General features: G+C 35.2%; 1 protein-coding gene across 2 annotated transcripts in view; it reads left to right on the top strand.

The window, feature by feature from the left end:
- DIAPH3 (diaphanous related formin 3) overlaps window positions 1–13,257 on the top strand; it is a 511,880-nt gene that overhangs the window by 139,087 nt on the left and 359,536 nt on the right. For both annotated transcript variants that reach the window (XM_006090522.3, XM_023755349.1), the window contains 2 exons: window positions 9,749–9,823; window positions 9,908–9,977. In XM_006090522.3, coding sequence (XP_006090584.1) covers window positions 9,749–9,823; window positions 9,908–9,977 — 145 coding nt within the window. The remainder of the gene's footprint in view (window positions 1–9,748; window positions 9,824–9,907; window positions 9,978–13,257) is intronic.

Below are 13,257 nucleotides of genomic sequence, written 5' to 3' on the forward strand. Positions count from 1 at the left end.
GTATTTTTTTTTTCCCTTCCCAGGCATGTGGATTGCGGGGAAACCCCCTTGTGGTCCCCCCCCCCCCCCCCCCCCCGCACCGTTCATTCTAAGTATTTAGTCACCTTGCTAAGAGTAGGTGAAAATAAAAGTTTAAAATAAGCTATAATTATATTCGGCATTGGTGATATATTGCTCTGACAGGGGAATGTAAATTGGATCTGGATATTATACAGAGTATTAAAACTGACCTTCTAAGTTTAAGGTATGAAATTTGTTACTTTGTCACATGTGATCAGTGATATATTTTTTCTCTTTCAAGAAGCTTCTTATATTGAATTTTAGCAAAATACCTTTCTGCTTCCCTAGGCATTTATGTAAGATTATTTTGGATAATTAAAAATACTTTTCTTATTATAAAAAATGTAGGTTCACTATAAGAAAATACGATCATACACAAAAGTAAAATGAAAAAACGTGTAATATCACCTATTTAGAAAGGCACTATAATTTCTTGGGTGGAAGTGTGTGTCCACTTGAGGAAGTGTCCTCTTGTTTAATGCCGTTAGCTTTTTTTTTTTTTTTTTTATATTTACCTGAGGAGGATACATTTTCATTGATTTTAGAGAGAAGGAAGAGAAGAGAAGAGAGAGACAGAGATGTGAGAGAGAAACATTGATCAGATTGCTTCCCGTATGTGCCCGACTGGGTATTGAACTCACAACCTAGGTATATGCCTGACTGGAAATTGAACTTGAAACCCTTTGGTGTAAGATGCTGCTCCAACTGACTGAGTCCCCTGGCCAGGCTTGTTTGTTAGTAACGTTAGTTAAAGCAGGGAATCATAAAATAAGTGACTCAAATATGCCTAAATATTTTTATTTATTTATTTAAAATATAAATATTCATTTTAATTTTCTCTGAACATTTGTTGAGGAGCCTAGACCTTTTCTTGGAGTAGGTCCAGGCTGATTGCATCAAACAAACCCATAATGCATTGTGATCGTTGCATTGGTTTGGAAATGAACCCAACTGATTCTTGGTGGGAGCAGAAGCAAGTGAATGTATGAGAGAGTAGAACATTAGCCTTGAGTGTTCATTATGCTATGGGTATTAGTGTTTCACACATGGAATGGAAACCAGCAGGTAATTGAATGAGTTGATTAAGTAGAAAATGACTAAGAATGTGTTTGTATAGCAACATGTACATGCACACATTTTTTGAAATGCACAAAAACATATTTTGAACAAAAATAAAAAATACACATTACTACTTTTTAAAAAAATTTAAGTTCTTTATTCTTTAATGTATTATATAATTCTCCTTTTTCCCCCATTGACCTCTCCCTGGCCATCCCCAACCCCCAGCACATGCCCCCCTCCCCATTCTGTGTCCATTGGTTATGCTCATATGCATGCATAACAAGTCCTTTGGTTGATTTCTTAACCCCTCACCTCCCGCCTTCCCTTATAGGTTGGACAGTCTATTCGATGCTTCTATGGCTATCGTTCTGTTTTTGTTCTTTAGTTTATGTTGTTCACTATATTTCACAAATGAGTGAGATCATGTGATATTTATCTTTCTCTGACTGGCTTATTTCACTTAGCATAATGCTCTCTAGTTCCAATGCTGTTGCATATGGTAAGAATTCCTTATTTTTTACAGCAGTGTAGTATTCCATTGTGTAGATGTACCATAGTTTTCTAATCCACTCATCTGCTGATGGGTACTTAGGCTGTTTCCAAATCTTAGCTATTGTGAATTGTGCTGCTATGAACATAGGGGTGCATATATCCTTTCTGATTGGTGTTTCTGTTTTCTTGGGTTATATTCCTAGAAGTGGGATTACTGGGTTAAATGGAAGTTCCACTTTTAAGTTTTTGAGGAAATGCCATACTGTTTTCCACAGTGGCTGTACCAGTCTGCATTCCCACCAGCAGTGCAGGAGGGTTCCTTTTTCTCCATATCCTTGCCAGCACTTGTTGTTTTTGATTTGTTGATGATAGCCATTCTAACAGGTATGAGATGGTACCTCATTGTTGTTTTGATTTGCATCTCTCAGATGATTAGTGACTTTGAGTATATTTTCATGTCTCTTCGCCTCCCGTATGTCCTCTTTCGAAAGGTGTCTATTTAGGTCCTTTGCCCATTTTTTGATTGGATTGCTTATCTTCCTTTTGACTCCATCATAAAACTACTAGACTTAATAAATGAATTTGGCAATGTAGCAGGATACAAAATTAACACCCAGAAATCTATGGCTTTTTTATACACCAATAATGAACCCACAGAAAGAAAAACTAAAAAAAACAATCCCACTTACCATTGCAACACAAAAATTAACGTACCTAGGAATAAATTTAACCAAGGAGGTAAGGGACTTGTACTCAGAAAATTACAGAACGCTGAAAAAAGAGATGGAGGAAGACATAAACAAATGGAAGAATATTCCATGTTCATGGATTGGTAAAATCAGCATCATTAAAATGTCCATCCTACCCAAAGCAATCTATAGATTCAATGCAATCCCCGTTAAAATATCAATGGCATACTTCAAAGATCTAGAACAAACTCTCCAAAAATTCATTTGGAATAAAAAAAAGACCCTGAATAGCTGCAGCAATCTTGAGAAAGAAGCACAAAGTTGGAGGTTTCACAATACCAGATATCAAGCTATATTACAAAGCCACTGTTCTCAAAACTGCCTGGTACTGGCACAAGAACAGACATATAGACCAATGGAACAGAACAAAGAACCCCAAAATTGACTCAAGCCATTATGCTCAATTAATATTTGATAAAGGAGGCAAGAGCATACAAAGGATAATCTCTTCAATAAATGGAGTTGGGAAAATAGGATGGATCCATGCAAAAAAAAAAAAAAGAAACTAGACCACCAACTTAAAACATACACAAAAATAAACTCAAAATTGATAAAGGACTTAAAATGTAAGACTGGAAACCATAAAAATCTTAGAAGAAGCCATCGGCAGCAAAATAGCAGACATTTGTCGTAGCAATATCTTTACCAATATAGATCCTAGGGCAATGGAGACTAAAGAGTAAATAAACAAATGGGATTACATCAAAATAAAAAGCTTCTGCACAGCAAAAGAAACCATCAACAAAACAACAAGAAAGCCCACTTCATGGGAGAACATATTTGTCAATTATATTTCCGATAAGAGTTTACTCCAAAATTTATAGGGAATTCCTACAACTTACTACTTCTTTTTAACCTTAAGATGTATTAGCATCTTTCTATGTCAAGATTATAGGCATAGTTTTCTTTAATTCAATATTTTTTTTCTAGCTCCAGGCTAGGTTTGTAGGTAGTCACCTCCTTCAGCGCCCTTTGTGTACTTTTGTCATAATGTTTACACACTTTTATTTATTATTTATTTTACTTTATTTTATTTTTCATTAATCCTTACCGAAGATATTTTCCCCATTGATTTTTAGAGAGAGTGGAAAGGAGGGGGAGAGACAGACAGAGAGAGAGAGAAACATCTATTCATGAAAACAACTCGGGAAATAGGAATAGATGTTGTGGATTGAATTGTGTCCCTCAGAAAGTAATATTTAAGTCCTAATCTCCAGCACCTTGGAATGTGACCTTACTTGAAAAGAGGGTCTTTGCAGATGTAATTAATTACATTAGGTCATAAGGGAGTAGGGTGGACTCTTATTCCAATATAATTTATGTTTCTATAAGAAGAAAAAAGACACACAGGAATTCATTCTATGATAGAAGCATGGGGATCCTGTATAAACAACTACCATCAGAAGCTAGAAGAGGCAAGAAAGGATTCTTACCCAGAGTTTCTGAGCAAGCCTGCTGACAGTTTGGTTTTGGGTTTCTAGCCTCCAGAATCCCACTTTGAGTCCCTTCATTATAAAATTCTCAGAAAATAATACAGAGGGGTACTTTCTCAACTTAATAATGGAAATCTACAAAAAACCTACAGCTAATATTATATTTCATGGTGAAATGCTTTCCCCTCAGGATGGGAACAAGGCCAAGGATATTTGTTTTAACCATTGTTGTTCAAATACAGTAATAGAAATTCTAGCCAAAGCAGAGACAAGAAAATGAAATAACAAGAATATGAATCAGAATGGGAGAAGTAAAAGTGTTCCTATTCACAGAGGATATGATTGTTTACATAGAAAAATTAGAAGATTCTACAAAAAATCCTAGAACTAATCAGTGAGATTAGCAAGATTGCAGGATTCAAGACAAACAAATATCAATTGTATTTTGCAAGTTCTAGAGAAAAAGTTCTAGAGATCTGTTATACAATAAGATGTATATAGTTAACAATACTGTACTGTATGTACACTTAAGTATTAAGAGGGTAAATTTATGTTAGGTAGTCTTTTTTTTACCTGAAAACCAAATCAATTGTATTTCCATATACTAGCAGTAAACTTTTGTAAAACATAATTTACTACTCAAAAACAAATACTCTGATGCAAATCTAAAATTATGTATATGACTTTTATGTTTAAGACTACAAAGTAATGATGAAGCAAATCAAAGAAGTTCCAAATAAGTGGAGAGATACCCCATGTTCATGAATGAACAGATTCGACTCCATTTGCTTGGTTATTCAAGTTGTTGGAAGCATTCAATTCTTTGCAGTAGTAGGACTGACATCCCTATTTCCTTGCTAGCTACCAATTTAGGGTTATTTCGCTTTTTAAATTTAATTTATTTTTTATTGATTTCAGAGAGATGAAGGGAGGGGGAGAGAGAGATAGAAATATCTATGGTGAGAGAGAAACATTGACTGGCTGCCTCCTGAGACTGCAACCAGGGCATGTGCCCTGATCAGGAATCCTGGTGCCCTCCTGGTTCATGGCTTGATGCTCAGCCATGGATAGACACTAGCCGTGCTAGTTCAGCCTTTTGAGTCTACCTCCATTCCTTAGCTCATGTTTCTCTTCCTCCATCTTAAAAGTCTGGGAAGGCAGGTTGAGTCCTTCTCATATTTTGCATTTTTTTCCTCTTCTCATGTTACCCAGCTAGCAAAGTGTCTCAGCTTTCAAGAACCATGTAATTAGATTGGACCCATCTAGATAAGTAATTTCCCTATCTTAAAATGATCTATTAGCAACTTTAATTCCATCTGCAACCTCAATTCCCTTTTTCATCCCTCTTTGCAATGCAGGCTTATATATTCATAGGTTTTGGTGTTAGGGCATGGCCATCTTTTTGTGGGGAGGCAGAGGTGGGATTACTTTGCCTAACCCATTTGATCCTTTAATGACTTTTCATTGTCATGGCATTGTATATAGTTTTTACAAAATCAAACTCCTTCCTACCTGCTTGGTTTTATCTCTGATATAGCCACGGTGGTTCTCAGTACAGACCCCATCTTTTATATTTAATGTCTTAGTATGTAATTCCTTCTACCTAGTTACCTCTCTTCCTTTCTTGACATCCTTCAAGACTCAGGGCAGACACCAGCTGCTTTGTTCCCAAGAGGTAGATGCTATACCTTCTGTTCCCTTAGTGCCATGATTATAACACTTGTTATTACATTATAGAAATAATCTTGCTCAACATTTGTTTCAGCCACTAGTCTCTGATCCTTTCAAGGGCAGATAACATGTTTTATTCATTTTTGTGTTTCTCATATGTAGTACAGTATCGCGCACACAGTGAGCCCTTATTAAAGACTGGCTGACTTTGTTAATGAGCACGTGAACGTTAGTAGTAATGAAACTTCACCCTTCAAGCAGCAGTCAATCAAGTCCTAAAGTGTGTCAGTCTTCAAATTCATCCTCTGAGGTTCAGTATAGATAAGTACCATTTTCAAAATCAGAATTGATGTTCCTGGTATGAAGTTTGAGGCAGGCTCAGTGATGCTGCATGGAACACATCATCTCTTTGTGCCTTTTTCTTTGTATGTAAAGTAAGGGCATACACCTGAGCATCACAGACCTAGATGTTCTTTCTAAGTGACCTTATCCTCTCCCTCTCTCTGTTCCTTTTATATAAAATTGGAAGGAGATTCAGTTTCATTCTAAAACCATTTATTCAGTGTAGTCTGTCCCAGGTGCTGGAGATTTAAAGACAAATAAGAAATGGTCCCTATTCTCTCGGTGTATGGGCCAGGTAAGATTGCTTTTAAGATCTGGATTGCTTTTATTCCAGCTCTGACAATCTGTGATGCATTTGTCTTTCTCTCCCTTAGGGCACATTTAGGAAGATGCTAATAACTGGAACTTTAGTCTGTGGGAAACATACACTCATAGTGCTTTGTTTCTTTGGCTAGAAAGTAAAGCTGACACCTGACTGTTGCCTCTTCTGCTCAATGAGGTGACTGTATTTGCTTCATGAAGCCAATAATACTTTGGAAACCACTTTGTACACTTTTGCTTTCATCCTGTGTCTCTGGAAGTAATTACTGCATTTGAAAGCCTAACCTGCTTTGAACATTTAAAGGTGGTTTGAACATTTAATCCTAGAGACCTGTTCTCCCCCGCCCCCCTTTCTGTTACCTCTTCACCTTTTCTTTTCTCTTACATTGAGACTCCTACTAGGAAGTGCTAAATGGTAATATATTTAGCAGTTTCTCTTGAAGCAATTACAAGAAAAGGGTTTGATATTTCCTGTTAAAGAATTTAAAGAGGTAGATTTTATGTTAAATTATTACTTAGCACATTACTTTTGTTTTTTTTAAAGCAATTTTCCCCCAATACAAATGCCATACTAATCTCTATGCCATTTCTGTTCATGAAGAAAAAACATTTGCACAATGCTTATTCATCCATGAATGCAGTTTATAGTTAAGCCACGTAATGCCTGGCGCTACTGTGCTGACAGGCACAGAATAAATAGTACAGATTTTGTTTCCTGAAGATTGATCATTTATAGATCAGTTGATAATTTTTTTCCAGGTTGCTTCTTACACTGATGATGAGAAATTTTTTACTTTTGTTGAAAGCTATGGATTTCAATAAACCTCTGTCAGGACTGCAGACCTACCTACTCAATATCACTTTTTACCTTGAACATCTTTTCCAGAGAGATAGGAACTGATATTTGCCCCATTCTTAAAAATCATATTGCTGAAAATAGTAGGGGTGAGGGAGAAGGTTTTGAGAGAAGGGGATTGTGGGTGACAACTTGTTAGTACAACAGTATGTTGGCCTTGCATATTTTTTGGAAAACAGGGAGACTTTTTATGCCTATTTAATTTGTGTTTGATTATTTTTCAATGAATACATTCATCAGCTTCCTTTTTGTGTTTAAAAATTATAGTGTTTCTTTTGTTATCAGGCATCCTAGTTTCCTCTCTTCACACCCTGTTCCACTTTTCTTATTTTTATGTTTTATGAAATGTAAAATGTAAGTTGCCTTTGATAAGACTGTTGCCAACCTCTGATTTTATGGTTGTTGATAAATTATTTCCCACCATGATTTAAAAGAGTGTAATATAAAATTCTTAGGTATGATGCCTCTTTATATTCAACTTTGTTTTATAGAGAATTAGTTTATGTGTAATAGACATGAATGGATGTAAGTTTTACTTTAAAAATATATATTATTGATTTCAGAGAGGAAGGGAAATGGGGAGAGAGATAGAAACATCAATGATGAGTATCATTGATTGGCTGCCTCCTGCACGCCCCCTACTGGGGATTGAGCCCGCAACCTGGGCATGTGCTTTTGACCGGAATTGAACCCAGGACCCTTTAGTCCAAAGGCTGACGATCTATCCACTGAGCCAAACCAGCTAGGGCTGTAAGTTTTACTTTAATGATTCATATTCTACAATGTAGAAGAGAGGTATCTAGTGGGTTCAGAAATGGTTGATTTGAGAACTTCTGTGGGCTCCAATATTCTTATCATAGTTGTTATATTAGTGGTGATAAATTTTTAAAATAGCTATGTTCTATTATCAATTACTCTGACCAGAAGGCATATCTTGAATTCTCTGGATTGATATGCTTTCTAAATTTTATAGTAGACTTCCAGATAAGCATATTAAATGCAACAAAGTCTTTTTGTTATATTAGCATAACGTTAAATTTGTGTATTTTGGCATAAGGCAGTTTTAGGAATAGTAACTTTATTGTCCACAATGATTGAAGGTGATAGTAGTATGAATCATCCTAAACCATTTATATTAGTTTCAGAATGTCTTTATAGATATACTTTTGAATATGAGGTTGTTGACAATTTACTTAAAACACTGAAGTCCCACTGTGAGGTACTAACACAGGAGGGCCTGATGTCCGCACATCTCAGTGCCAGCCCAAGAAAACTCTCCAATTCCTCCTGATGTGTTTGATTTCAAGCTTCCCTGCCGCATGTGAAATAAGAATAAATACAGAATAGGGGTCAACAAGGCAAACAGTTAATGGGATGCCGTAGGGGTTTTCAAGAAACATAAAAGCAGGAATTGAAATGCCTACAGGTAATGTCTGTTGCTGGTAGTGCAGAGTAAACTTCACTTTTGAAGTAGCATTCTGTTTTGAAAACACCAACTTCTATTTAACTTTTCCCCCCTTAACTATGATAATGATCTTCCATGTTTTTTACAGGGGAGTATCTTTATCATTTAACTGCATTATTGAATAGTTATTCCATGGTTTTCACAGAAAAGAGATGAGTAAAAGTAATCTGACAAGAGTCTGCCAATCTATATCACAAATTGCTTTTCTTTTTTGAGGGGGGAGCTAAAATCCAAAATTCTGAGGATTAATAGGTGATTAAGCTGTGTTCATAGATGGGTGCAAAATGAAGGTGAATTTTAAAATATTTTTATTTTTTATATAAAATGTTGCATTTGGTTTTTACCCTTATTTTCATGGGCTATATTATACTAGAGGCCCAGCACACGAAATTCATACGCAGTTATGGTCCGTAGGCCTGGCCTGCGATCAGGGCCATCTTCCCAAGCTGCCCGCAGCCAGCCCTGCACCCACAGTTCCCCATTTGCCATCGGGTGATCGGTGCCTGACATAGTGACTGGTCCAGCGGTCATTCTGGTCATTCTGCTGTTAGGGTCAATTTGCAAATTACCCTTTTATTATATAGGATTGTATTTTAAGTAAGAAAACGTTATTATATCCTGGTATATGATTTAAACTTGGTTTTTATTGTTTATAATGTGCTGTTTTTCATTATTGGATGAAATTTTGTTTTTAACATTCCATTTTTCAAAGGCCACACACATAGACACACAAATCATACACACAAACACACACACACAAACACATGTATACAAAGAAATATACACACATATCTTTTTCTTCTCCACTTTTTTAAAGAGATTGTTACCATTTTATTTATTGACTTAGGCTTTCTAAATCACCACTGAAAAATTGTATTTTTTTCTATGAAGGTAGTTTTTCTATAACCAAGGTGAGTTGTTGTCTATTGGCAGTAATGTCCTAATTACATGCAGTACTGTGACTATATCTGGATTTATGGGAGTATAGAGGTGGTTTGGTCAGGATGAAAATATGCATTTAAAAATAACTAGAAGTTTTTTAAAAAAACCAATTGAACTTTGAAACTTAGAAAATTCTTAACATTTATAAGGATGCATACCACTGACTTATCCCATTTTTGCTCCTTCTGTCACAAATAAGACTATGAATTATGAATGATTTTTGTACAAGGTGTTCTTACATTGTGGTTTTGAGTCGAATATAACAGTTGTAAAATATTTGTGATAATATTATTGTGTTATACCAAACTTTGAATACTGACTTAATGCATAACTACCTCTTTCCTCTATTTTTTAGTTGGGTGGAGAGCTTTGGACGTGAGGGGCTCGGATTATTACTGGACATTTTGGAAAAACTGATTAGTAGCAAAATGTAAGTGTTGCTAATTATTTTCCTTAAGCTACATTTGCATGTCCATTTATAATTCTAACAGTGATATCTTTTATGCCAATACAGACAAGAAACCATTGTTAAGAAGAATCAGCACAGAGTCATACAGTGTTTAAAGGCTTTGATGAATACACAGGTATTACATGATTAATCATAATGTATTCATTTTCCTCCAGTTCTTCTAGAATTTTTAAGAATTAGAGTTATGTGATAAAGAATTTACACGTAAGTGATGTGCTGATTTAATGTGCTGTTTAGTACACACTGGAAAAAGTACAGAATTGTTTGAAAATCAGCTATCACCCAGCAGAGAAACTTGGGTATGAATGGACCTTCTTCTGGCACTTAACTCCTCATGTGTAGATTAATTTTCTCTCCTTTCTTTCCTCCCTCCCTCCTTCCCTTTCTATCCTTTTTGTTCTTCCCTTTCCTTCTCACCCATTCCCTCTACTCCCTCTACTCTCTCTCTCTCTTTTAATTTTCAGAACTGTAGCATTAATCAGTTTTGAAATCATGTATGGTTATTAAATGTGGTCTGCAGTAATATTTATTACCAAAAAATCAATTTGGAAAGACTTAATTTTTATAGTTTATGGATCTACCTCTACAATGCAAGTAGCAAAAGTGGATATACAGGTCCCAGAAATGGGGCAGTGATGCTTAATACAAGTACTATTCAGATGAAAAGTAATATGACAGGTCTGTAGAATTTGCGTATTTAAAGTGAATACATTAGAAGAAACACTTTAAGCTCTTTACTGAAGTTAGGATTTCTGAACAGTGTTTCATTTATACCAAGTATGTCAAACTCAAAGGCTAACATAGGCCAAACAAATAAGGTTTAAGTTTATGTGGGCCGCCAAAAAAAACAAACTTTCATTTTTATTAAAACATAGGTTTATTTCGATAGACACATGTTGAATACAAAGGGCTGAAATAAATGAATAATCATTAACATAACATAATAGAACATTTTAATAAAAATTAATATTTTTTTCTTGAACATTAACTTACCAGACACTGAATAACGCAAATAAACCTATTTTTCCTGTTCCTGTTGCGAACACCAAACAAGTCAGTACTAATGACGGACGTGGCAATTGGCTGCTAAAATATTCCCTGCTAGTATTAGTGGAAAGAAATGGTGCGCCTGTGCATAAAGTGTGTAAGGGAAATGTATGCAACACGATTGTAGTAATCAGTCATTAGCAAACATTGTAGTTCATTAATAATTATGTATAACAGGATATTGTAAAAATTAAGTTATGAAATTTTTATTAAGATGTTTCTTACATGCTGTTATATTTGCTGGGCTGCAAAAATATTCCTTGTGGGCCGCATGTGGCCCATGAGCCGCGAGTTTGACATGCTCGATTTACACTGTTAATTGAAGAAATTTCTCTATGCCATGCTATATCTTTAGCTCCAGTATCTAAACACATTTACCTCAGGGTTTGTAAGTAATGATAGTGGTTTTAGGAGCTGGAGAGGAGATTATACTTATGGTGGTATGATGATTTGTGGTTTATAGCAAAACTTTTTATATTTCTGATTAATTTTATTTTTAATAGTTTGCCTTATTCTCATGTTTAGAATAAACCTTTAGAGGACTTTACACCTAAGTATTAACATTTAAATTATTAACATTTATTTTATATATTTTTTCCTAAATGTAGCAAATATTTATGTTTTCTAATTATTTTTATTTTACTGAATTATTTATGTATTTTTCGGCATTTCTGAAGCTAAGTTTTCTATTTTTAACCAATGAAATATTTTCCTCTTCTCTTCCCCCTTATAATAAGATTTTCAAGGGACATAGCAATCACAAGTCTTTTTTTTTTTGTTCTGTGAGAAGTAGGTTTTAGATATTTTGTAAAATATGTTGTAAGAATAAATGAATAAAAGAATCAGAAACAGCAGGGAGAGGGCTTTTCCCATTGTGAGTACCTAGTAGTGCTTTACAGGCTCCTTTGAAAGTGAAAATATAGAAATTGAAGATTTCACTAGTACTGGAAAGTCTGAGAGTAGAGAAAATCCAGAAACCTTTTTTTAAATCAGAGGGGTAGGTACATTATAATTTGAATTTGAGAAGTGTATCATGCTTAAAGTGAGATGGTGTATTGAAGACAGTATTTCTACTTGATGTGAGACTGAATTAGAGAAGAATTAAAGTTTGCATTTATATTCTAGTGAATATAATGTAACTTCTTAAAATAACATTGTGTTGCTTAGAGTTTGTATATGTGAGCTGAAATATATTGCTATTTGTATTTATTGATACCACTTGTGCTACTAAGAATGAAAAGTTAAGTTATTGACACTTATAATTAGTATTATATATACTGTCTAAAATTTTTGATAAAGGTTTTTATTTTTTCCCAAGACCTGTTGGTGATTTTCCCTGTACTTCACTGAGCAGTCTTTGTAAGAGGTCCCTGAATGATGACCAGTGTATTTTTTAGGAGGCAAAAATGTGGTACCTTATTTTGTACTAGTAATTGTGTATATAATTAATAAGCAAATTTGATAATATCATATGAAAATGAATTTCTTATAACACTATATTGGACTAACACACATATATATATATATTTAATATTTTTATTGATTTCAGAGAGGAAAGGAGAGGGAGAGAGAGATAAACATCAATGATGAGAGAGAACCATTGATTGGCTTCCTTCTGCATGCCCCCTACTGGGGATTTAGCCCACAACCCAGGCATGTGCCCTTGACCAGAATCTAATCCAGGATCCTTCAGTCTGCAGTACAGTGCTCTATCCACTGAGCCAAACCAGCGAGGGCATGGACTAACTAATATTTTTAAATGGAAAAAGATTGTGAATATTAGGAAGGAAATAAAAGTTTGGATGAAAAGTTAATTTATTTAAATTAAAAGGTAATAAGAAGAGGGCCTTCCTTCTGGTCAGTTAAATTTTGGCGTGTGGCTTTGAGTTCTACGCCCCTAGCAAGGGTGCTTTACTCCTGAAGCCAGCCCCACTCCTCACAATGTCTGTGCCACTGGGATTAACTCACTGGTGTGTGGGTGGGGAGGGGTAGGAGACTTGTTCTGCACCAGTATACATGTAGTGTTGGGCATCCTGTACAAGAGGTATTGACCTTCCCCTACACTTCCTCGCTGGCCTGAGATTCCATCTATTAGGTAATAATAGGCCTCGTGTAGAATGCAAATGGAACCTGTTAGAACCCATGGATTTTCATATAATCCAGAGTGGGTCTTTGACATTCAGTGGAGAGACATCCTTAGATCATCCACAATTTGTCACCACCTCTCTAACCTTATAATAATCTTCATTTAATGCACTTTCCATGCCAGCACTGGTGAGTTGACTATTTCTCTCACAGACTAGAGTCAACATTTTTTGTTTTCCTTTGCTTTGTGTTTTAAGTAATTG

Source organism: Myotis lucifugus, unplaced genomic scaffold (genome assembly GCF_000147115.1).
Source record: "Myotis lucifugus unplaced genomic scaffold, Myoluc2.0 scaffold_74, whole genome shotgun sequence".
Lineage (NCBI taxonomy): Eukaryota > Metazoa > Chordata > Mammalia > Chiroptera > Vespertilionidae > Myotis > Myotis lucifugus.